Raw genomic sequence first — 26,564 nt, 5'->3', positions numbered from 1 at the left:
GGTAGAGTCCCTGTCATTTTAGCACAAGCCTGCGCAATCTTAAGGGAAGGGGACTCCTCTAAAGGAGCCATAGCTTCAGACACAGCCCTGCGAATAGATGCATCCACAGCAATTAAAAAAATCATCATCCCAAGGCAGTGAAGCGAGGGGATCTTCTTCCTTCTGATCATCCTTCACAAGGCTGTACAGTGCAGCTAACAAAGCACAACAAAATCACGCTCTAAGAGCTGCCTCAGGGGTCCAGGGATTAGGGGCAGGCAGAGCACTGCAATACAATCAGAGATAAGCTCACTACATATTTTCAGGGCCCAGCGTTATGACGGAGGACTGAGATAAGTGCAGGCAAACAGCTGCTATTATGGGAGGCTGGGTGACAGCCAAACTCTCTTATGGGCAAAGCGGCAGTGCAGGTGAGTCCAGGACAGGGTACACCTTGGGGTTGTCTACGCCTGGGTGAGTGTCCCCACAGGTCAGAATCACCTTTAGTATGAATATGGACCCCTATCGTGCAAATACGGACCCCGCAGGTCGTCAGTAAACAAAATTGAGCTGCCTAATCGGCGATGCAGAACCCACTGGGGGCGTCAACTCTCCAGGCAGCAAGTCTCCGGTGGACCGTCTGCACAAAGCTCCTATCCTGCTGTGAAGGGAATTCGGAATGCGAGCAGCAGTTCAACAGTTATTTCAGCAAATGCTACCAAGCGGTGGGAGGACCACACCTCGGAACCGCACCACAGTGGCTCCGGAGGAGCGCAGAGCATTCCTGTGGTCAGAAAAGAAACATCGTCAATAAATGCACACATTAGCAAATATCTGCAAAAAACCCTGGCAGTAGCCAAGTTATTATACTAGAAACAGTCCACAATACATTTCCCACTTTTCAGAGAGGAGAGATTAACAGCATTTATCTCGGCAGCGAGCAGCGAAGAAAGAGGCCGAGGGGACACAGATGATGGACTATGTTGTAGATTGTGACTAGCTGATTGGTTGATACTTGGGAATGTTCTCTCATTGGATGTTACTGTTTTCTTTATTGCAGCTCTACAGTCATGTTAGCAAACGCCACAAAGCGGCGAGAGGACCACAATATGGAGCCACACGATAGAGGTTGCAAAGGAGCGCAAAGCGTACCTACGGTCAGAAACAAATATTGTATTGCATTGTAATTGCATTTATATAGCGCTTACTACCCCTGAAGAGGCATCAAAGCACTTTTTCGGAGAGGAGCACGCTACTCCGGGACCCATAGAGGATTAGTGTTGAATTAGTATAGTGAAACATGCAAGTACATTTTAAGTGGTGGATAGGTTAGTAAGTTACTTGGATTTGGAATGATAGGAGGATAGAGGAGGAAAAAAGGTTTGTATTTATATAGCGCTTGTTACCCCAGAAGGGGTGTTGAAGCACGCTATTCAGGAAGCCCATAAAGGATTAGTAGTAAATTAATATGGTGAAATATGAAAGTAATTCCAGTGGTGGGTATTAATCAGTTATTCAGAGTGAGAAAGATAGCGGAGAGATAAAAAGTAATTATACTAGAAACAGTACACATTATATTTCCCACTTTTCAGAGAGGAGGAAAAAATGGCACTGATATCGGCTGCGAGCAGCAAAGAAAGAGGCCGAGGGGTTACAGATGATGGACTACGTTATGGATTGTGAATAACTCATTCACTGATACTTGGGACTCTTCTCCCAATTGGATGTTACTGTTTTTTTATTGCATTCCCAAGGTTTCACGGGAATGGTAGTTTGTTTCTTACAGCAAGTGATTAAAGTAAAGAAAGAATGGCATAATCCTCGCCTCCCTTTCGGACATGGAATTCCATTACAATAATATAACATGACAGTTACTAGATTTTAATAACTGCAACAATGGCTAAATGATTTGTGCAATACTATGCCCATGTAGCTTGATCTATGTCAGATACAAACACATGACAAAGGGAAAACATATAAGGGATTACTGCTGTGACATCCACTAGAAAATAAACTGAATATACTGCATTTTGTCATATTTCTGACCTAGGACATCATTACATTGTTTGGCTTGCCTCGGAGGCAGTTTACATAGTCCATTGACATACAGTAGTTCATATTTCTACTGTTTGGGTTTACCTTGAAATAATAAATGCTTTGCAGGAGTTCAAAGTTATTAATCTTACCTTGTCCTATATTATGAACACCGATAGACATTCCCAGAAATTTTGACTTGGTCCAGATATGTGCATTGAATTGTATTCTTTTGTTATAACACTCTGCGTAGAATGCTGAAACTTCAAACAAAATACAGAAGTCAGTAAACTGCTGGCACAAAATGCAAGTTTGAACTTAAAAGAACAAATGAAACGCTCTTTCTGGGGGACACCCTAACTTAAGATTCCTCAAATTGTGAATACCCCTGGGGCGTGATTGGATCTGGAGAATTTTCTTTAGCAAATGCCTTGTGTGTTGGTAGTTAATGTTTAGGTGCTCTGCATCGGATCTGTCCCGCCCTGGATTTGACATGGGCGACTAAATAGCCGCCACCTCCTTGCTTCCTGAAATCTGTTGGTGCCGTCGGACACAAAGCATTAGTAATCAGATTGGGTCAGTGTGCAGATCTCTGAAATTGGAATCTGTGAGAAAGTGCCATCTTTCTTGCATTGGTATGCCCCCACTTTTTGCTGAACTGCTGATGTGCTTTGACTGAGTGTGCCCTGGGTTCTGCCAACCAGGTACCCAGGGCCTGTGTTCCTTTCCTAAAAGCTGTGTTGAAACTAAAACCCAATTGGCATCTCTGGCCACCTGTTACCCCCTAGTAAATGGTACCCTAGGTACCCAGGGCATGGTGACCAGAGAAGACACCTGAGGACTGCAGCACTTATTGTACCACCCTCAGGGGCCCTCTACCCTTCCACCCACACACTGCCTTTGCAGAATGAGTGTCTAAGTGCAGAGCTAAACAAAGAGTCGACATGGCACACATCTGTGTGCCATGCCCACAGAACCCACTGCCCTGGCATACTTCAGTCAACCATCTAGCTGGGTGCCCTATGCCAGAGGTGTGGGCACAGGGGCTTGAGCCCTGTGCCCCTACAGTACCCAAGGCCATTCCTGGGCACTGTAAGTGCAGTGATGCCATTAAGAGTATATGGTGCTGGGAGGTTGTCATTACGAACTCCACAGCACCATAATGGCTACACTGAAGACTGACAATTCTGGCAGCAAACTTTTCAGCACATTAAACCCGCACTGATGCCAGTGTGGGATTTAATGTAAAATGCAATAGAGGGCATCTTAGAGATGCCCCCTGAAAACCTAATCTACAATCCACATCTGGGCTGAGTGGCTGCAGAGGCTGCCACACAACAGACATGTTGCTGGACCCCTGGGTGGAGAGTCCCCCGCTCTCCTGCGCCTGCAACAATGCACATCCTGGGCGAGGTGCTAGGTCTCCTCCACCAGGATGAAAAGGGGGAAGCTTCAAAGGCATGCCGCCTCTGAGCTTCTCCAGACCATTCGCTGTACCCAGCAACTGGCCCCCACCAGTCCTGACCCCCACTCTGGCGGGAAGACTGGCGGGAAAAACTACGTCTGGAAGGGGGGTGTGCCAGCCTGTGCCAACCCCAACCCTTCAGGTGGGGGAGACGAGGTGAAGCACGACCCCGGGCTCCGGCCATCTTGAAGACGGGGAGCCCTGCCCAATCACAGCTAGGATCCTGCCCCCCTCCCACAGGAGAGGAGCAGGCTAGGGGGTGTACACACCCCAGTACAGGGACCTATTGGTTCCTGCCCTTGCCCTATCTGTAACACCCCTAAATGCAGTATTTAGGGGCTCCCTGAACCTTCCTTCCTCAGATCCCGATAAGAAAAGAAGAAAGAAGACCAAGAGGAAGAAGACCCGCTGTGCAGCTGATAACAACAGGACGACAACAACTAACTTGGCCACAGCCCTACCGGTCTGTCGATCCTGGAACCTGCTCCTGCCTAAAGCCCGGCGACTCCTGCGGACAGCAACCTAGGGACACCCAGAGGACCGACCTGCCTTGACCCTCTTAAAGCCTGGGACTCCCATCAGCAGAGGCTCTACTGCAACAACCCCCTGTTGCCAGCCAGGAATCTCCGGACCAGCCCACTCTGCTCCAGCCGAGCCCGGCCCGAGCGATCCAAGACCACAAGAACTTCCCCATGGCAACTGGGACCCGAAGTCCAGTGCCCAAAGACCCTCCTAGATGAACCAGACGCCACCTGCAACATCAGAACCAGGGCCCCTCCAACCGCAACCAGCCGAGGGTAAGATTTCCCTACACCCAAAGACACCCCTGCACCCGGCCCCCTGCGACCCCCTGAGCCTCCCTTTGGGGTACCTACCTCTTCTCCAGGATCCCAACTTACCTCTCGAAGTGGTGGTCGCACCTTAAGAATCACTGTCCCCGAGTCTGCAGTCTTTGTTCCCTTTCTCATTGAATAAGATTGAGCGCCCAACGGCTCAAAAGCACTCTGCACCCAGCCGCCCGAGTGCCCCTGGCAGTGCGACCTGTACCCTATTCTACTTTCCCTTTTGCCCTGAGCAAGTGACCAGGAGCCCAGCTCCCACAGCTGCATGGCCTGCTAGCCAGCAGCCACCAACCGGAGGCCCCCTGCCCCTCATTGGATAACATTGGGCCTAACTACCTCTGCACCCTCCTGCGCCACTGAGTGTGAACCAACTGTACCTACCAGACCCTGGGGGACCCCCGAGTCTATGCCCAGAACCTTAACCTCGCCAGCCGAGTACTCACCTGGAAACCAGTAACTCACTTACCTGCCATTGAATAACATTGACAGATTTGACTCGAAAAATCTTCTGTCTACTTTTGAAAACCTAAAATATTCATATAAAATCATCCGAATTGTTTACAGGCCAGTCTGTAGCAGGGTTTGATGCATAGGACAATCCATCTGGATCCATCCCCAGTCTAACTGAAGTTCCTGAGGCGGAAGCCGGGAGCGCGACCTGATGATTTTAAAGCACCAAAATTGTTTGTCTCTTCGCTTGTTTACTTTGTGATTTTAAAACCTACTCACCATCTGATTTTTGTCCCCCGCGCAGCCGACTTAACGCTGCAGCGACAGGACATCGATCTATTTCACCCTGTGATGCCACTCTGGCGAGCGCCGAGGCCACGCCCCGTTACCGAGGCCACGCCCCCCACCGCCTTCTCGCCCACTATAAACCATGTGCTTGTACCGAACGCGCAGCCGAAGAGCGCAGCGGGCGCGACGATTGCGCGCCTAAGGCAAGCCTGTCGGCGCCCGTCCGCGACCGAACGGACCTAGGGCTTAGGCCACCCCACAACGCCCGTCTGCTACAATACTCATCGACGCAACTACATGGACTCCAAGGCCCTTGGCCGATTGACGCCTCTGTGAGCAAGTATATTAATAGATTGGGACTAATGGCCTCTTCCCCTTCCCCTTCCTGCTCCAACCCACCTTGTCCCCCCCCCCCCTCCTCCCGCTCGGATCCCCCTGTTGGAACCAAGCCTACCTCTCTCTCGATTTGCTATCTCAAAAGGCGCTCTGCAGTCAAGATTTTCATGAACTCTTCGTTCTTCTTGACCTTCATAAACCTGACCTACTATTCCTGACTGAGACGTGGTTCCGTGACTGTTCCCTCCCCTCCCTATTAGCTTCACTTCCTGCCACTTACTACACTCTCCGCGCCAACCGCCCATCCGACAAACCGGACGGGGGCGTTGCTCTGATCGCCTGCAAAGAACTCCCCTTCCAGACTCTCACTTTTCCTCCGATCGGCACTTCCGATTTCCTAGTTATCCGCTCACTTTCCCTCAGTGTACCCCTCACCTGCCTACTTATGTACCGCCCCCCCCCAATCCTCCCAAGTCTTCCTTACTGGGTTTCAAGAGCTTGTGTCCACCCTGGTGGTTAACAACTCCTCCATCATGGTGCTAGGTGACTTCAACTTTTGGCCTTCCGACCCAGCCGAATGCTCCACCTCCAAGGAATTCTCCGAGACCCTACGATCTCTCAATTTCATCTCTCACGTCCACGCCCCTACTCACATCCAAGGTCACATTCTTGACCAGATCTGGTCCCTTCATTGCTCTATTACGTCCCTATCCATTTCCCCCTGCTCCTGGTCCGACAATTTCCTGATCTCCTTCTCTCTACAACTTGGCCTACCCACCAAGCCCTCGCATCCCAAAAACATCTGGGTACGCTCCTGGGGCCGGGTGGACACGGCCTCTATAGCTTCCTCTTTCTCCTTCTCCAGCCCAGACTTACTTGGTCTGTCTATCTCAGAACAAGCTGACTCCATCAACTCCTGGCTTCTATCAGGCTGCGAATCCACCGCCCCTCTTAGGCGAGTCTCCTCCAGACGCACGAACAACTCCAACCGCTGGTTCAATGACGAACTGAAGGCGCTCAAACTTACAGTCCGTCACGCCAAACGAGCCTGGCCACGACATTACTGTCCCACCCTCAAAGCCCGGTTCACTTCTCTCCCGTCGCAATATAAAAAAACTATTTTGACCACCAAAACGAACTACTTCTCCTCGAAAATCTTAGCCGCCGAGAACCAGCCCAGAGAAATTTTCAGTATTGTTCATAAACTCGCCTATTCCGACAGAACTACCCTCAAACCTCCTCCGTCACAATCTTTATGCAACTCCCTGAACATGTATTTCCTGGATAAAATCGCTACAATCAAAGCCAACACCCCCCCCTCCCCCCACACTTCTCCCTCATTCCTCAATCCCTCCCGCCCTCCTCCAGAGGCTCGTCTTGATTCTTTCCCACTCCTAGCGGAAGAATCCTTTCTTTCCCTTCTCCCTCTGATCAAATCAGGCTCCCCATTGGACCCGTGCCCTGCTCACATTCTCAGGCTCATCTTCACGATCTGCCCACTACCTCCGCGTACCTTTCTTAACAGCTCGCTGTTGCAGGGCGTTGTCACCCCAACCATAAAAACAGCTATAATTCTTCAGATTCTCAAGAAACCTGGTGCCGACCCCTCCGCTCCCGTCAATTATCGCCCCATCTCTTTACTACCCTATTTGGGGAAAGTACTGGAGCGACACGTGACCAGAGCACTTACCACCCACGTGGAAGCAAACCGAGTTTTAGCCCCCGTCAGGCTGGATTTCGCCCAGCTCACTCTACTGAGTCGGTAGTGTTATCAGTGCTTGACAACCTTAGAGAAGGATTGGACACCAACCTCCCTCAGGCCTTGGTCATCCTCGACCTCTACGCCGCCTTTGACACGGTGGACCATTCCATCTTACTCTCCCGTGTCAGGGCGGCAGGAGTCGGCGGCTCGGCCTTGGTCTGGTTGTCCTCCTTCCTAAGAGACCGTACCCAAGCAGTGCGCCTGGGCGACTTCTCGGCTGAATCTCGGAAGGTCCCAAGTGGGGTCCCTCAGGGCTCCTCTCTTTCCCCACTACTTTTCAATTTGTACATAGCCCCCCTCATCTTTGCTCTTCAGCAAATGGAGGTCTCCGTATACAACTATGCGGATGACCACCAGCTCATATTCTCTCTATCTCAAACTTCTGACTCCAAGTCTAACTTCCAATCCACCATGATCTTCATCCGGGACTGGATGAACTACAACCACCTGAAACTAAACCCTGATAAAACAGAGCTGGTTTTGACAGGTGGTTGCTCCAGTCCCTGGTCCCCTCTTTTCTGTCCCCCCCTCTCTTGGTCCCCCTCCGTCCCCCGCCTCCTCTGTCATAACACTCGGTATCAAGCTCAACGATCAACTCACCATGCACTCCCAGGTGAGCTCGGTGGTTTCCTCCTCATTTCTTTCACTCCGCACTATCCGCAAGGTCTCCCGCTTCTTTTCCTTTTCTGCCCTCAAACTATTTATACTAGCAATGGTCGTCTCTCGTTTGGACTACGGCAATGCTCTTTACTTCGGTATGCCCGCCTACAACGTACGACGACTGCAACTGGTTCGAAACCAAGCCGCCCGTCTGGTCCACAATCTAGCCAAATCCCATCACGTCACCCCCCTCCTAAAGTCCCTGCACTGGCTCCCCATCCACGAACGCTCCCAGTTCAAGGTGGGTTGCATCACTTTCCAGGCTCAGCTGGGCTTTGCCCCAGCATTTATCTCCTCGGAGATTAAAGCCTGCGCCCCCACTAGGGAATTGTGCTCATCCTCTCAACACCTGTTGATAGTGCCCCGTTTTCGCCGAAAAAAATGGGGAGGCTCAAAATTCTCCACACTGGCCCCCACTTTTTGGAATTCCCTCCCAGCCCACATCAGATCCTCCACCCAATATTCTCTCTTCAGAAAGGCACTAAAAACTTTCCTGTTTTTACAAGCCTTCCCTCAATAATTTCTTCAATGTCCACCCTCCGCCCCGCCCTTTGAGGCATCAGTAAACTGTAGTGCCAAGAAACCGCAAGGTGTACGCGCGCTTTAGAAATATTTTTAAACTCAAACTCTGGAGATGCTTAATTCCTGCACAGCTTCTCTTATTCGCCCCAGAGAAGCCTATAATGCAAATGCTACTTACCAGTATGCATCTGTTCTTGGCATGTAGGGCTGCTGACATTCCTATCTGTGCATAGATCGCCGCCTAGTGTTGGGTCCGGATGATTGCAAATTGTTGTCCTGGAAGAGTCTTCGAAGTATCACGAGATAGGTGGCTCCTGCCCTGGACTACAGTGCGCATGGGCATCGCCTCCATCCCCAGATTGTTTTTAGCCATTGGCCGAGATGGAGTGAACTATGTGAGTGAGGCCCATGCCATGAGCATATATAAATATGAATACTGCAGCTGCTACAGGCGCCGGGGAGGAGGGCGGGCGATAAGAATGTCAGCAGCCCTACATGCCAAGAACAGATGCATACTGGTAAGTAGCATTTGCAGTTCGAGGCATGCTGAATTCATATCTGTGCATAGAATACATAGCAGTCCCTCCATTAGCGGCGGCCGCCCGTGCCAGCTGCAGCAGTTTGAAAAAGTGTCTTGAGAACAGCCTGACCAACAGCTGCCTGCTGTTTAGAGTGAACGTCTACACAGTAATGTTTAGTAAAAGTATGTGTGGTAGACCATGTGGCTGCCCTACAAATATCCTCTAAGGGAATGTTCCCAAGGAAAGCCATAGAGGCCCCCAACTTTCTGGTGGAGTGGGCTCTTGGTGGAATCGTGAGAGTGCGTTCAGCCTTAGCGTAACAGATCTGAATGCATTTTACGATCCACCTTGCGATACCAGCTTTGGAAATAGCGTTACCCTTGTGGTGTGAGGCAAATGCAACGAAAAGTTGCTTGGTCTTTCGAAAATCCTTTGTCCTGTCAATGTAGTACATTAACGCTCTTTTAACGTCAAGGGTGTGGAGCATCCGCTCCGCCAGCGACTCAGGATTTTGAAAAAACACTGGCAACTCAATTGTCTGGTTTATGTGGAATTGAGATACCACCTTGGGTAGAAATTTAGGGTTAGTGCGGAGCACCACCCTGTTGGCATGGACTTGGAAAAAGGGCTCTTGGATGGTGAGAGCCTGCAACTCACTAACCCTCCGTAGCGATGTAATTGCTACTAAGAAAGCCACCTTCCAAGTCAGAAACTGAAGCTCACAAGAGTGTAGTGGCTCGAAAGGAGGACCCATCACCTTGTAAGAACCACAGTGAGGTTCCATTCTGGAGCTGGTGGTGTCCGTGGTGGAATGACCCTTTTGAGTCCTTCCAGAAAAGCCTTGATAGCAGGAACCTTAAAAAGTGATAGGTGTTGCCTATTCTGGAGGTATGCGGCCATCGCAGACAGGCGAATGCGGATGGAAGAATACGCCAAATTGCATTGGTACAGATGGAACAGGTAACATATGATGTTCTGAATGGAAGCATCTAGCGGGTTAATGTCGTGGTTTGCACAATAAATGACAAACCGCTTCCATTTAGCCGCATAACATGCTCTAGTAGTGGGCTTTCTTGCCTCCCGAATGATGTCCATGCAATCGAGGGGAAGATTGAGGTAGCCAAACTCTAGGACTTCAGGAGCCAGATCGCCAGGTTGAGCTGTTGCGGATCTGAGTGCTGAATGTCGCCATGGCTCTGCGTCAGAAGGCTGGGTGTGAGATGAAGCCTTTGATGCGGTACCACGGAAAGTTCCAGAAACGTGGTGTACCATGGTTGGCGAGCCCACGTTGGAGCAACCAGGATGAGAGTCATCGAGTGCTGCCTGAGCTTGCGTGCCACCAGCGGTATCAGAGGTGCTGGGGGAAAAGCGTACGCAAATCTGCCTGACCAGTTCATCCATATCGCATTGCCCTGCGATTGCGGGTGTGGGAACCTGGCGGCGAAGCTTTGGCATTTTGCGTTCTCCCTTGTGGCGAACAGGTCTATCTCTGGATGACCCCACCTTTGGAAGTACGGTTGGAGTACTGATGGATGTAACTCCCACTCGTGCATTTGGTGGCTGTGCCTGCTGAGCAGGTCCGCCATCTGATTGTCTTTGCCTGGGAGATGTTCTGCCATCAGGAAAATGTTCCTCTGAATGGCCCACTTCCACATGCTCTGAGCCAGATGAGACAGCTGTGGAGAGTGTGTGCCCCCCTGTTTCTGAATGTAGTACATGGCTGTCATGTTGTCCGTCCGGATCAACACGACCTTGTTGCACAGATGTACTTTGAATGCCTTCAAGGCCATGAAGATTGCCATAAGTTCCAAGACGTTGATGTGCATCTTCCTTTGCTGTAGTGTCCATAGTGCCTGCACTGTGTAGTGGAGTACATGCGCTCCCCATCCCTGGAGAGAAGCGTCCGTTGTCAGGATAATCTGTGGCACAGGCTCTTGGAACGGTCGGCCCTTGCAAAGGTTTTGTGGATTCCACCAATGCAGAGAGTTGTACGCCCGACCGCTCACCAACACTAGGTCTGTTAGTTGCCCGTGAGCCTGAGTCCACTGACGTGCTAGGCACTCCTGAAGCGGACGCATATGTAACCTCGCGTACGGGACAATGGAGATGCAGGAGGCCATCATGCCTATCAACTGCATGAACACTTTCGCTGGAAGCAAATGCTGAGGTCTGAATCGTTGGATCAGCGTCTGAATACTGGCGACCCTCACTGAATTTGGCTGCGCAGTGGCTGCCAGAGTGTCGATTGTCGCGCCCAGATACTGCCGTATGTGGGCGGGCTGGAGATGGGATTTTGGGTAATTCAGTGAGAATCCCAGATCGTGCAGGAGATGAATGGTGCGGGACACGTGGTCGGCGCCCTGTTGTTCCGACTGTGCTTGAATGAGCCAGTCGTCCAGATAGGGGTAGACGTGGATGTTTTGACGTCTTAGATGTGCCGCCACAGTCGCCAGGCACTTTGTAAAGACCCTGGGCGCTGTGGTGACCCCGAAAGGCAGAACCCTGAACTGGTAGTGCTGGTCTTGAATTGTGAACCTGAGGTACTTCCTGTGGGAAGGATGCAGGGGAATGTGAAAGTATGCATCCTTGAGATCCAGAGTAGCCAGGAAGTCCCCCTGCCGAAGCAGAGGGAGAACCTGCTGCAACGTGAGCATATGGAAGTGTTCTGACAGAATGTACCAGTTGAGGGGCCTGAGGTTCAGGATGGGCCTGAGGGATCCGTCCTTTTTGGGGATTAGAAAGTACAGAGAGTAAACTCCTGTTCCCCTTTCTTGCAGTGGCACGAGCTCTATTGCCCCTTTTTGCAGCATGACTGTGACCTCCTGCTGCAACAAGTGCAAGTGCTCGCCGGACATAGGACGTTTTTTTGGAGGTATGTTTGGTGGAGTGGAAGTAAGTTCCAGACAGTAACCGTACTGGATAAGAGATTTGACCCACCTGTCCGTGGTGATGGATTTCCATGCGGGCAGGAACTGCTGGAGTCTCCCCCCGACTGGTGTTGTGTGGTCGGGGGGCAGTGACAAGGCGTCACTGTTTGTTGGTGGTGGCGGACCTGGAGCTGTTGTTTCCACGTCCCCTGCCTTTGACGTTGTTGCCCCTGTAACCCCCTCTACCCTTGTTGGTGTATGAGGTTTAGGTATTGCTTTTATAGTACTGCGTGGATTGCGATGCCTGACCCCTTGAGGTGCCTCTGTTATTGGAGCGGCGAAAGGAACCACCCCGAAACTGCTGGGACTGGAGGGCCCCCATAGACTTAGCAGTGTCCGTGTCTTTTTTCATTTTTTCAAGGGTTGCATCCACTTCAGGGCCAAACAGGTGGTCTGGATTAACTGTTTGATTTAAAATGGTTGTCTGTATGTCTGGTTTGAAGCCTGATATTCTAAGCCATGCATGCCTACGCAGTAACACGCTAGTGTTTACAGCCCTGGAGGCGGTATCGGCCACGTCCAGTGCACACTTAATGGAAGCGTTGGTGATTAGCTTCCCCTCCTGAATTAACATTTCAGCTCCCTCTTTGTACTGATCAGGTAAGTGTTGAAGTGTCTCTAGGGTGTCGTAATGCGCCCTATCGTAGCATGCAAGTAGGGCCTGCGTGTTTGAAATGCGCCAAATATTAGCTGCCTGCGCAGCAATACGTTTTCCTGAGGCTTCAAAGATTTTCGATTCTTTGTCTGGGGGAGGAGCATCACCCGTGGTCTGCGAGTTTGCCCGCTTGCGTGCGTTGGATACAACCAAAGAATGCAGTGGCAAGTGTCCCTTGATGTACGTTGGATCAGTGGGCGCTGCCTTGTATTTCTTGTCAATACGAGGATTGATGACTCGCGCCCGAGTGGGCTCCCTGAAAACCTCTGGCGCGTGCTTCAGCACTCCCTTGAGCATAGGCAATGTCTTGACTGACTTTTCAGCCACTGAGAAAGTGTCCAACAGGAAATCGACATCCACTGGGTCCGCATGGAGGTCGACATCATGATTAGCCGCAGCTCTCTCAATTAGAGCGTTGAAGGCTGCCGAGTCCTCTGTTGAGAAGTTTTCGCTGCAAAAAGCTGCGGTTCGTGACTCGACTGAGGGTCCTCAGTGTCGCCTCCAGCAGACCAAGGTTCATTGACCTCCTCTGGATCAGAGTACGCTGGATAATTGTACTCGTCCTCCTCATCTCTGTCACCTTCCCCAGCGTTAGAATGAGTTGGTGAGAGTTCTAGATTTTGTGGAGATGCAGGCTCTATAGGGGCAGAAGTACCCGCAGAGTCCGACTTCTTTTTGAGTGGGATACGAAAATGTTCTAACACCGGCTCCGAGGTGATCTTCCTCTTAAGGAGAGAGAGTTTGCCTGTGTTGGCGTCGATGACAACCTCTCAACGCTCCTCGACCGCGAGTGGCTGGAGACGAGGCTTCGGCACCATCAATGACGGTTTAGGAGTCGACACCAGCTTCAAAGGCACCCCGGCCCCATGTTTTGGAGCGAAAGCCTTCGGCGTCGTCTTCGGTGGCAGCGTGAAGTGGATCGGCGCCTGCGCCTTTGCCAGTTTCTGTGAAGGCTTCGGCACCACATCCTTCGGTTCGGGAGCCGATGCGTCTTTCCGAATCCGTTGAAGGGATTCCGTGACCTTTTTGGTTAAGGACGGGGAGGGCTGGCCCGCCCCGAGCGATTCACCCGAGTCCGGAAAAGGGTCGGCGATCAAAGGCACGGTCTTCGGAGCCGACGCATCGCCACCCTTGACCTTGACGACCGGAATCGGCGCAGCCAGAGCTTTGGGGTCGTCTTGACGCTTCTTCGAGGCCTTTTTCGGGTCATCGACCTCGACCATCTTCGGCGCCGACGCAGCCGCGTCGGTCGTCTTCGCCTTCGGCTTCGACACCGGGGTCTTCGGGTCGGCCATCTTGGCTTGGCTCTTGATGACGGCGGCCATTTTGGACCTCTTAGGCGCTGAGGCCTCTGGAGCCTTCTGTCCCACCAGTGAGACTTTCACTTTCGGTTTCGATACCGTCGGTGTGGACCCAGATGGTTTCACTTTCGGTTTCTTTACCGGGAGTGGCGCATCACCAATGTCCGTGGCCGGGCCCGGAGGCGGGGTCGCGGGACGAGTATCGAGATCTTGGGTAAGGCCCGAAGGCGATCCCTCGACCTGAGCCGTATAATGGGGATTGACCCCCGAGTCAGTCTGAGGATGCTCCTCCTCTGAGCTATCCTCCACGGTGGCAATGGCCCCGTCGTCGTCCCCTACCTCTCCGACGACTTCCTCAAACTCCTCGTCCCCTGCGTCGTAGTTGTCATCTTCCGACGCCGGGCTGGAGTCCGAAACTTGTAAGACGGTGTCGTCCTCAACGTCTTCCTCGAAGATGTTGTCTGGCGGGGGCGCTGATAACTGGGCCTGGAGTCTAGCGGCCCGACGAAGCTTGAGAGTCTTCTTACACCGGAACTTGGAGCAGGCCATACACCTGGCCTCATCGTGGTCCGGCGACAAACACTTGTTGCACACTGGGTGCACGTCGAGGTGTGAATACTTTGAGGTGCACACCGGGCACCTCTTAAACGGAGTTCGTTCCATGTTAAGTAGTCTGGAGCGTCGTGTAGGCCCGTCCGCGCCGAGAGCACGCGGAAGGGCAGCAAGTGTTCGGAGCTGAGGAATAAACAGACCCGAACGATGAACGATACCGACGCCAATCCTAAAGACCTTTTGGTCTCAAGTAAGGAAAGTTAAAAAACTATCGATTCCGACAGAGGGAACCGAAACACATCCGAACCCAATGGCGGAAAAAAACAATCTGGGGATGGAGGCGATGCCCATGCGCACTGTAGTCCAGGGGAGGAGCCACCTATCTCGTGATACTTCGAAGACTCTTCCAGGACAACAATGTGCAATCATCCGGACCCAACACTAGGCGGCGATCTATGCACAGATATGAATTCAGCAGCCCACATGCCTCGAACAGAGCAAATCGACTACTCTATGTTCCTTGGTACTCAAACGTTTTGGGATTTGTCAATATTCCCCCTTTGATAAATGGGTCAGGGCAAAGAAAATCTGTCAGGTTGATAGACTGTCCTATACAGAATGGATTGACAACTCTTGAGAGGAATACCACTTCAGTATGAAGTACTGTTTGTCTGGAAAGAAGATGGTATACAGTTGCTGTACAGATAGTGCTTGCAATTCAGTCAAGAGACGAGATGATGTGATCACTTTAAGGAATGCAGTTTCCAAGGTGAGCAGTCGGAGATAACGGCTGTGCATTAGCTCTAACCGAGTGTAAAGAGGAAGGTGAGAACCATATTAAGGTTCCATTGTGGCATTGCAAATGGTGTTTGCAGGAACATTTGGGTCAGCATCTTGAGAAAACACATCACAATAGGATATTTAAATAAATATGGGTGATCAGGTAAATGTAAGAAAGCTGAAGAAACAGGCAAATAACCATTAACTGATGCCACAGCAAGGCCTTGATGGGCTAAAGATGAACAAAACAGCTAAATATCAAACAACGGTGCATGCAAAGGTTGAATATTGTGGGAAGAACTGCAGAAAACAAACCTCTCCCAGTGGTCCAAATACATTATTTCAGTCCGGAAACGCAAGGATGACACTCACTTCTTTGAAATGGAAATAAAAAGTCATCAACTGCTGCTGCTCCAACTTTAAGTGTGACGGTAGAGATGCAAGGGCCTGCCCTCTTTTATGTGGCAAGATGTCCTTCTGAAGAGGCAGCGGTATCGAGGGACTAATGCTCATGGGCAGAAGTTCTGGATAACACTCTCCTCTCCCAGTCCATGGCCACTAGGGTGGCTTGGGCCCTGGTTGTTCCTGATAATTTCAGAACTTGGTTGTGGCGTGGTGAGCATACAATGGATTAAACCCAGATATGTGACTGGGAGCAAATGTTTGATTTGGTCAGCATTCCGTCCATTATCTGTTTTTTGTTGTTGCCCTATGTGGGAAGGGTATACTCAGACGTGGTTCTGTGCTCACTGAGCCACTAGATTCAAGCTATCCTGGCTGGTGAGGGTTGATTCCCGAAACCTTCCCTGGATGCTTGTTTCCGGCCCAAGCAGTACCTAGCCATGCAGTTCAGGCAGAACTGTTCCCATGGGGCGCAGAGTCAAGACTAATTTGCATATGGCTGGGTCCAAATGCGGTGATGTCGTGAACAAAAATGAATATGCTACTTACCAGTATGCATCTGTTCTTGGCATGTAGGACTGCTGACATTCATATCTTGAGCATAGATCGCCGCCTAGTGTTGGGTCCGGATGATTGCACTTGTTGTCTTGGAAGAGTCTTCGAAGTATCACGAGATAGGCGACTCCTCCCCTGGACTACAGTGCGCATGGGCATCCTCTCCATCCTCAGAATGTTTTTCGCCATTGTGGCAGAGATGGAGATAGTAAAGTAAGAGATGGCCATGCCAGAGAGAATGCTGCAGCTGCTACAGGCACCGGGGAGGAGGGCGGGCGATAAGAATGTCAGCAGCCCTACATGCCAAGAACAGATGCATACTGGTAAGTAGCATATTCCGTTCGAGGCATGTGGGCTGCTGAATTCAGATCTTGTGCATAGACTGTATAGCAGTATCTCCTCTAGCGGTGGCTACCTGTGCCAGCTGCAGCAGTTTGAAAAAGAGTTTTTAGGACAGCCTGGCCTACAGCAGCTTGCTGTTTTGTTTGTACATCTACACAGTAGTGTTTTGTGAAAGTGTGTATGGTGGTCCATGTGGCTGCCTTACAGATGTCTTCAAAAGGAATATTACCTAGGAAAGCCATGGATGCCCCCATTTTCCTAGTGGAGTGTGCTTTTGGGGGGACGGTTAAAGTGTGTTTTGCCTTTTGATAGCATATCTGAATGCATTTAACTATCCATCTGACTATTCCTAATTTTTAAATTGGATTCCCCTTGTGTTGTGGTGCAAAGGCAACAAACAGTTGCTTTGTTTTCTGAAAGGATTTAGTTCTGTCCACATAGTAAAGTAGAGCTCTCTTTACATCTAGTGTGTGCAGGGGGCTCTCAGCTACGGACTGTGGATTTTGAAAGAACACTGGCAGTTCTATTGATTGGTTGATATGGAAATTGGATACAACCTTAGGCATGAATTTAGGGTTTGCTCTAAGAACCACCCTGTTGGCATGTACCTGCATGAAAGGTTCTTGAATTTTAAGTGCTTGTAATTCACTCACTCTTCTGAGTGAGGTGATGGCCACTAAGAATGCAACTTTCCACGTGAGGAATTGTAGTTCGCATGAATGTAAAGGTTCGAAAGGAGGGCCCATGAGTCTGGTAAGCACTATATTGAGATTCCAGACTGGGGGTGCCTAGGAGGAATCACCCTTTTTAAACCCACCATGAAAGCTTTGATTGCTGGTATTCTGAACAGTGAAAGGTGTTGTCTGTTTTGAAGGTATGCGGCTATGGCAGCAAGGTGTAGCCGTATTGAAGAGTATGCTAAGTTACATCTTTGTAGGTGCAGCAGGTAACATATAATGTTTTGTATTGATGCGTCTAATGGATTGATTTGGTTATTAGTGCAGTAAATACCAAATCTTTTCCATTTAGCTGCATAGCACGCTCGTGTGGTTGGTCTTCTTGCCTCCTTAATGATATTCATGCAATCTGGGGGCAAGTTAAGATATCCAAACTCTAAGACCTCAGCAGCCAGATCGCTAAGTTCATTTGGTTGGGATCTGGGTGTCTGATTTCTCCATGGTTCTGAGTTAGAAGATGAGATTCAAGGTGCAGTCTTTGATTGGGGAACTACTGAGTTCTAGGAACATCGTGTACCACAGTTGTCTCGCCCATGTGGGAGCAACTAGGATTAGTGTGAGGGAGTGTTGCCAGAGTTTGCGTGCCACCAGCGGGATCAGTGGTGCTTGGGGAAAAGCGTACGCAAATCTGCCTGACCAGTTCATCCATATCGCATTGCCCTGTGACAATGGATGTGGGAATCTTGCGGCAAAGAACTGGCATTTCGAGTTTTCTTTTGTGGTGAACAGGTCTATTTCTGGGTGACCCCACTCCTCGAAGAATGGTTGGAGGACCTGGGGGTGAATCTCCCATTCGTGTAATTGCTGGCTGTGCCTGCTTAGCAGGTCGGCAACTTGATTGTCCTTCCCTGGAAGGTGTTCTGCTAGGAGAAAAATATTTTTGGGAATCGCCCACTTCCCGATGCTCTGTGCTTGATGGGACAGCTGTGGAGAGAGCGTTCCTCCCTGCTTCTGGATATAGTACATTGCGGTCATGTTGTCCCTCCGGATCAAAACCGTCTTGCTGTACAAGTATTTCTGAAATGATTTCAGGGCTAGGAATATCGCCAGCAACTCTAGTTGGTTGATATGCAGCCTTCTCCGCTTGTTTGTCCAGAGCCCCTTGTGAGATGTTGGCCTGATATATGATGCTCACTAGTTCTAGTGATCACCTTGTATCAGTCCAAACAACACTTATGGCGATTGGTTGTAAGTCAACCATATAGACCAGCTATCCTAATGGTAGCATGGATAAAGCAGTCTTAGGCTAAACTCTTTTGGCATGTGAAGCCAGCTGTTTTATCACATATAACCCCTTGAATACCAGATGAAAGGACACCACACAGGTTGTTATGAAAATAAACAATATATTTATTACTAACAAACACCTCTGAACTCTTTATGAGATCAGAGGGCTAAGCACATAACAATACTCTTCAGAAAAATAGTAAGTCGCACAAATTACAATGGTGCCATAGGGGCACGGCAAACCATATACTAAGTAAATGGTATAAGTAAAACAATAGAAGAATTGAGGATGCCCAGAGGCTGTAGAATCGCTGGGGCTACACTACCCTAACCTTAGGTAAGGAGCAGGAGGCCGACGCGGGTTTCAATGCAAAGTCAATGGGCACGAACAATTCACAAAATAGATAAGTAAAGACAGTTGAGACTGAAACTACAGGATACCTGGACACTAGGAGAGTCAATCGACCTATGAGCACCGAAATGCTCTTGTTACCTCACCCACGGGCTGCGGGTGCATAGGTGTGAAAGTGTGTCGGGTTTCCGCGTTGAAGTCAATGGAGCCTTGGAGAAAGATGTTGCAGGCGACCAGGAGGGAGATGTCCGGAATGATCCAAGGGCGGATCGAAGAAGATGGAGACCTGAAAGCAGAGGGGACAATGTTCAAAGTCACTAGCCAGTGACCGGAGTGGAACCAGGAAGGAACCAGGAGATGTCGTCACGATCAGGTGAAGAGGTGACGCTCGACTCTGCAGCCACGTGAACCAGGAGGTGTCTTCGACGACCAGGATGGAGGCACGAGTTGTCCCACGCAGGCTCTCGCTGTCGGCGGTGTCTGTTCCAGGATCGGAGTCAACAGGCCTTGGCAAAGGCAACTCACGCGGCAAGTGAAGATGGCGTCTGGTGCGGACCAGGAGGGTCCGAGGTACTTCTCTTTTGGAAGGAAGCAAGGGCCAGTCTGGAACAACCAGAATAGCGGTGTAGATTTCAAGGTCCGTCGTCTAGGAGGCCACTAGCCAGCCGGCAAGTGACCAGACAACGCGTCGAGCAGCAATCAAGCAGAAGGGCACCACGCAGATCTCGTGGATGCTGGAGGGCTGGTCTTCGGTGCAGGAGCTGCTCGGTGCTGGGGCTTCTCAATCCCCAAAGCACTTTCTCGAGGGTGACTCAGAGGTCGTGTTGGAAGCGAAGTGTAGTTATTCAAAGATGGCCGGTCCCACGTGTCTCGTCGCACCCACGGGTCTCCTGCCTATCTGGATACACAAAGTCCTGTCTGGGGTGGTGCTGGAACCTCTCCAGGCAGGAAACCCTTTGTCCAGGCCTCCCTCGCTGGAAGGACTCCCAGCAGCAGGAGATCAGACTTGTGTCTGTGAAAGCAGCATCCATTTTGTGATGCTGAGGCTCGGGTTAACTTTAACCGGGGTTACAGTTACATACATGTCTTCTCCCTCTAGAAGGGTGGAATGCTACCCCCGTTGTTAGAACTGGCGAGGGGGTAGTATGTCAAAGCATATGACACCTTACACGACATGTTTCGATAATGCTATGCCAAAGTTAGCAATAACCGCAAGGATTATAATGCACTTAAGAGTATATGGTATAGCGTTATCATGGTACAGCTATAAGGACATGGTTCCGAAAGCTGCAGACAAGCTCAGCTCATGCTAGAGCACAATCTCACATAATTACAAGCACTCTGCCTTCAGGATTGATAAGGCCTGCCATAGGAGTGACTTATAGGAGTATATGTGTCCATTTTGAGGGTTAGATATAGGTATACTATATCTACAGCAAAGGGTGATTACAACACCTTGCCCCAGCTGTGTGATCAGCCAGTTGTGTCAAATAGTAAGGCCAGGCCAGGGGTGGCACAATACGTGCTGCAGCCCCTGGTAGGCCTTGGATGCACCTATGCCCTGGGTACCTAGGGCACACTGTACAGGGGCTCACAAGGTGATCCATGTTCCAATTGGTATGTACCTAGAGTACATGAAGTCCATTTTAACAGAGAGAGCAGAGGGCCTGGGGTCCTGAATAGCAGGGCCCCAGGTCAACTAAGTCGAAAACCAGCTAAACACTAGGCAAAAAGTTGGGGGTAACCATAGTTAGATATCCACCTTCCTACACCCCTGTACTGTGTATTGAAGGAGATGGGCTCCCCAGCCTGTCAGTGATGCATCCGCTGTTCATACTAGTTGTGGAACCGGCTCTTGGAACAGTTGCCCCTTGGAGAGGTTTTGTGGGTTCCACCACTGCAGAGAGTTGTGAGTGCGACTGTCTTCCAACACTAGGTCTTTCAGTTGTCCTTGAGCCTGGTTCCATTGCCGTGCTAGGCATTCCTGCAATGGGCGCATCAAGTCTGGCATGGGGGACAATGAATATGCAGGAGGCCATCAGGCCTATGAGTTGCATGAAGATTTGGGCTGGCAAGGAGTGTTGTGGCAGGAATTTGCGAATAAGTGTCTGCATACTGGCTATCCTTGCTGAGTTTGGATACGCCTTTGCCACTGAGGTGTTTATGGTGGCTCCCAGGTACTGCTGTATGTGGGATGGTTGCAGATGTGATTTTGTGTAGTTGACTGAGAATCCTAGGCTGTGTAACAGCTGGATTGTTTGAGACGTGTGTGCTGCACATTGGTGGTACGATTTTGCTTGTATAAGCCAATCGTCCAGGTAAGGGTACACATGGACGTGCTGCCTCCCCTCCTGAGATGTGCTGCTACGGTCGCTAAGCATTTTGTAAACACTCTTAGAGCCGTGGTAACCCCGAAGGGCAAAACCTTGAATTGGTAGTGTTGACCTTCTATTGTGAACCTGAGGTATTTTCTGTGGGCTGGATGGATGGGTATGTGGAAGTACGCATCTTTGAGGTCCAGTGTTGCTAGGAAATCCCCCTGTTGTGGCAACAGGAGCACTTGTTGTAATGTTATCATATGAAAGTGCTCCGACAGTATTGATTTAGGGGTCTGAGGTCCAATATTGGTCTGAGAGAGCCGTCCTTCTTGGGAATAAGGAAATATAGGTAGTATATCCCTGTCCCTTGCTGTTGGAAAGGGACTTGCTCTATGGCCCCTTTTTCTAGCATGCTGTTCACCTCTTGTTGTAACAGGGTGGTGTGTTCTATGGACATTGGACGATGTCTGGGCGGTATGTTTGGTGGTGTAGAAGTCAGTTCTAGGCAGTAGCCAGACTGGATAATTTCTCTCACCCACCTGTCCGTGGTAATTGTGTTCCAGACGGGTAGGAACTGTTGGAGTCTGCCTCCGACCGGTGTTAAGTGGTCTGGAGGTAGTGTAATAGAGAAACTGTTTGGAGGCAGTGGAGTCTCTGGTGTTATTGCCACCACGTCCTCTTCCCTTGGTGTTGTTACCTCTGTAGCCTCCTCTTGTTGTGTTTTTGGAAAAGGAACTTTGTGTGTCACCTTTATATGAGGCCGTTGTTTGTGAGGGATGTCCTTGTGTATTTGCCCTGTATGAGGAGCGACAAAAGGAGCCCCTTTGTTGCTGAAATTGCAATGCCCCCATTGATTTTGCTGTCTCTGTGTCCTTTTTCATTTTGTCCAAAATGGTGTTGACAGCAGGGCCAAATAAAAAGTCCTGATTAACAGGCTGGTTAAGGATAGTGGACTGTACCTCATTTTTAAAACCAGAAATACGCAGCCATGCATGTCTGCGGAGTAGAACCCTAGTGTTGATTGACCTAGCTGCAGTGTCTGCTGTGTGAAGCGCTCATTTGATGGAGGCGTTAGTTATGAATTTCCCCTCCTGTATGAGATCTTGGGCTTGTGCTTGGAAAGGCTCAGGTAGGTGTTGCATTAGGGTCTCTAGCTGGTCGTAATGCGCCCTGTCGTAACGAGCCAGTAGGGCTTGTGTATTAGCGATCCTTCACGAGTTTGAGGCTTGTGCTGCTACTCTTTTCCCTGATGCCTTTAGTATTTTTGATTCTTTGTCTGGGGAAGGTGCCTCCCCGGTGGTTTGGGAGTTAGCTCGTTTACGTGTGTTGGCCACTACCAGTGAATAAAGTGGTAACTGCCCTTTGATGTAAGTAGGGTCTGTAGGGGCTGCCCTATATATTTTTTTCTATTCTGGGGTTGATGAACCGTGCCCTGGCTGTATCCTTAAATATGTCAGGTGCATGTTTTAGGACTCCTTTTAACATGGGAAGTGTTTTGACACTTTTTTCTGATGTGCGGAAGGTGTCAAACAAGAAGTATTCCTCTACGGGGTCGTTATGCATATCCACATTGTGGAACTGTGCAGCTCTGTCTATGAGCTGATTAAAAACCACGGTGTCATCAGTAGGTGACGGCTTAGTAGGATAAGAGGGCATATCAGGGATTGGATGGGTGTTGTAAGGGTCAGTTGGCTCTTCCCATGGTTCCTGTGGTTCGGGGTCCTGTGGGAAGTCATATTGAGGCTGCGGTTCATCCCCTGTGTTATCCTCGTCATCCCCTGTGTTACCCTTGTCATCCCCGTGATGAGAGGGAGAGTAAGGAATATAAGGATTGAAAGGAGTAGTAGGCATGATAGTTTGAAAAGGAATGAAGGGTCTAGAAGGAGAAGTTCCAAAGTCCTTTATCTTTAGTGGAATAGGGGACAGAGGTTTAAAGTCCAAAGGCCTCTTTTTACTATGCAGGATGGTAACTTTACCAGTCTCTGGGTTGATAAAATTTTTTGCTTGCTCGTCAGAGGGATCTGGGTGGAAGAGTTCTTCCTCAACAGTCCTGGGTTGAGTCTTAGGCTTTGGTTTGTAGACGACTTTAGGTTTAGGAACCGACTTTTTCGGCTCGGGGCCTTTTTTTGGGTCGACTGGGTCTTTCGGGTCGACGCGTTTTGGGTGCTCCGTAGGCTTCTTTGGAGAAGTGTTGTCACCCGAGTCGATGTTTTTGTTGGGATCGACTGGAGACTTTTGTTTTTTTGGCTGAGTGTCCTTTCTAGAGTCGATTGTCTTTTTTGGATCGACTGGTGTCTTTGGATCTGGTGTTTTCGGTCCGAGAGGACGTTCTGGCTTGGACGCGGGCTTAGGTATGGCGCCTTTTGTCGGATCGACGTTTTTCGGAGCCGAAGGCTTGTTTGAGTCGGCGACCTTCTTTGGTTCGGCGCCCTGGGTTGTGTGGCCTTGTTCGGGTCGACAACCGCTTTTGGGTCGACAAGTTTGGGCTGCACGGCCTTCTTGGGGTCGACAGTCTTTTTCCGCTCGACGCTCTTTGGCTGTACGGCTGCTTTCGGATCGACGCCCTTCGAGTCGGCGACCTTCTTTGGCTCTGGAACCTTCTTTGGGACGATGTTACTGGGCCCTGGGGTTTCCGAAGGTTTCGGTTTCGGAGCCGAGCCGGATGGCAGGTCAATCAAAACTTTTTTATGATCTTGGCTAAGGCCTTTCGGCGATGCCTTGACCGGAGCTGTTGTTATCGGGGTAGATGGTGTCAGGGGCAGGGTACTCACGATTTGCCCCGGTGGGATCTCGTCATCGGAGTCCGAGTAGTCCTCTACGGTGACGATCTCTAGGTCCGAGTCTGGCGCCTCTTGTAGTTCTTGGTCGTCATCGAAGAGGTTGTCCGGGTCTGGTGCCTGTCGTTGCATTTTTTGCCTGGCTGCACGTCGGTTCCGAATAGTTTTCTTGGATCGAAACTGTGCACAGGCTGGACAGCTTTCCTCTTTATGGTCTGGGGAAAGGCACTTGTTGCATACTGTGTGCTTATCAGTATGTGGGATCTTGGCGTGGCATTGCGGGTGTAGGAGAGTAGGGTCTGCAATCCTATGATCACCCAGACTTTTTTGCTTTTGTTTCACTGGTTTACGACTTTCTCTGGCTGTTGGCCTGCCAATCAGACCCACAGCCTAGCTGTTCTCTCACTAAATTGACATGTGTACCCTAGGTGCATTATCCAATTGGGACTGGGCCACCTTATCAGACCCTGTAACTCAGGGCATAGGTGTACCCAGGGCCTACCAGGGGCTGAAGCATGTATTATGCCACCCCTGGATGGCCATCTAAATCTGACACAACTGGCTGCACAACAGCTGGGGCAAGGTGGTGTAATCACCCTTTGCTTTAGATATAGTATACCTATATCTAACCCTAAAAATGCACACACAGATTCCTATCAGTCACTCCTATGGCAGGCCTTGACAATCCTGAAGGCAGAGTGCTTGGAATCGTGTGAAATGGTGCTCTGGCATGAGCTGAGCCCGTTTGCAGCTTGCGGAACCAAGTCCTGATAGCTGTTCCATGATAACGCATACCATATACTCTTAAGTGCATTATAATCCTCGCGGTTAAATGCTATCTCTGGTATTGCTTTATCAAAACATGTCGAGTAAGGTGTCATACGAATTGGAATACTAACCCCTCGCCAATTCTGGCGACGGGGTTAGCATTCCACCCTTCTAGAGGGACACAACATGTATGTAACTGTGAACCCCGGTTAGAGTTAAACGAAGCCTCAGCTCCACAAAATGGATGCTGCCACCACAGACACGAGTCTGACCTCCTGCTGCTGGGAGTCCTTCCAGCGAGGAGAGCTTGGACAAAGGGTTTTCTGTCAGGGGCGGTGCTAGCACCATCCCAGACAAGGTTTTGTGTATCCTGGGTAGGCAGGGCTTTAAAGGAAGGTGACTGCAGAGTGGCACCCCGGTGCTCACTACGCATCTGCCGGCTAGAACCAGTTCCAGGGGCACACCAGCCCCTGGCCTCGGGAAAGTCCTCGAGGGACCGGCCATCATCAGAACTGCACGACTTCTATCCAGCACGACCGCCGAGGGATCCTCTGGTGAGTGCTTTGGGGTCCGAGAAGCCCCGACCCTGAGCAGCTCCAGCACCGAAGTCCAGCCTCCCAGCATCTCCACGATCTGCGTGGGGCCCTTCTGCCTTTTTGCTGCTCACCGCGTTGTTTGGCTACTAGCCCGCTGGCTTGTGGCCTTCTTAACGACGCCCGACGACAACACTGCTGCTGGTCTGGTTGCTCCAGACTGGCCCTTGCTCCCTTCCAAAAGAGGAGCACCCCGGACCCTCCTGGTCCACTCCAGACGCCATTTTGAGACCACCGCGTGGGCTTGAATTTGCCAAGACTTGTTGCCCCAATCCTGGGTCCAGCGACGTCGACAGCTTCATCCATCGTGGGACAGCTCGCACCTCCATCCTGGTCGCCGACAACGCCTCCTGGTCCGTGAGATCTGCAGAGCACAGCGTCGCCCACTCACCTAGTCGAGGTGACTACCATCCGGTGCCCTCCTGGTGCCACCTGACTACTGGCTAGTAGTCACGAACTTGGTCCCCTCTGCTTTCAGGTGTCATCCATCTTCGATCCAGGCTTGGATCACCTCGAACTATCTTCACTGGTCGCCTGCCAGCAACTTCTTTCTTCAGGCTCCTGGTTCGTCTACGAGGATTCCCAACGTCTTTTGAGACATATGCAGCTGCAGCCCCTGGGCTAGGTAAACTCAGCATTTCGGTGCCCCAGCATAGCCTCACTATCCAAGGGTCAGGATCTACTGTCGTTTTCGATATACCTTATCGGGTTCGCCCGAGAACACTAACTTTGCCTTTACTAGCTCCCATAGACTTTGTCCCGCATCCCGCATGAGAGTGCACACTCTGCACCCGAGTCCCCTAGGCCTCCTACTAGTAATCTGAAGGTTCAGTAACGTAGTCCTAGCGATTCCAAAGCCTATTAGTATAGTAATTTCGCATTCCACTTTTAGAGTATATGGTTTTTCGTGCCCCTCGGGCATTTGTGTAAATTGTGCAACTTGAAGTATTTTCATAAGAGTTTTGTTGTGTGCTTAGTACCCTGTCCTCATAAAGAGTACAGGGCTGTTGTGATTCTAATAAATACACTGTTTATTTTCATAACACTTGTGTGGTGTCCTTTCACTTGGTGTTCAAGGGGTATATGTGATGGTATAACAGCTGGCTTAACACGCCCTCTAGAGTTTAGCCCGAAGACTGCTCGTATCCACGCTACTAGGATAGCTGGTCTAAGGTTGACTTACAACCAATCACCATAAGGGTCGTTTGGACTGATGCATAGTGATCACTAGAATAGTGAGCACTGCATATCAGGCCAACTTCTCACATTGGTGAGCAGCGGTTGGGATTTGAGCTTGCTGTTGTTTTACCACACGTATCCTAAGAATATCTTGTGAAAGATCACATAAGTACTCCAGGTACATATAACTTAGCTTAGAATACTCTGAGTTCTACTGAACCAGCTGTTGTAGCTCCTCAA

At 50.3% G+C, this 26,564-nt stretch overlaps 1 protein-coding gene across 8 annotated transcripts in view; it reads right to left on the bottom strand.

Moving 5' to 3' along the window:
* OSBPL9 (oxysterol binding protein like 9) overlaps positions 1–26,564 on the bottom strand; it is a 1,205,712-nt gene that overhangs the window by 220,815 nt on the left and 958,333 nt on the right. For all 8 annotated transcript variants that reach the window (XM_086952425.1, XM_086952427.1, XM_086952426.1 and 5 more), the window contains one exon: positions 2,166–2,276. In XM_086952425.1, the coding sequence (XP_086808551.1) occupies positions 2,166–2,276 (111 nt within the window). The remainder of the gene's footprint in view (positions 1–2,165; positions 2,277–26,564) is intronic.

The sequence above is a fragment of the Lissotriton vulgaris genome, chromosome 1_1 (assembly GCF_964263255.1).
Source record: "Lissotriton vulgaris chromosome 1_1, aLisVul1.2, whole genome shotgun sequence".
NCBI lineage: Eukaryota > Metazoa > Chordata > Amphibia > Caudata > Salamandridae > Lissotriton > Lissotriton vulgaris.
The sequence above is the reverse complement of the archived record's forward strand: the minus strand, read 5'-3'. Positions and strand labels throughout refer to the sequence as shown.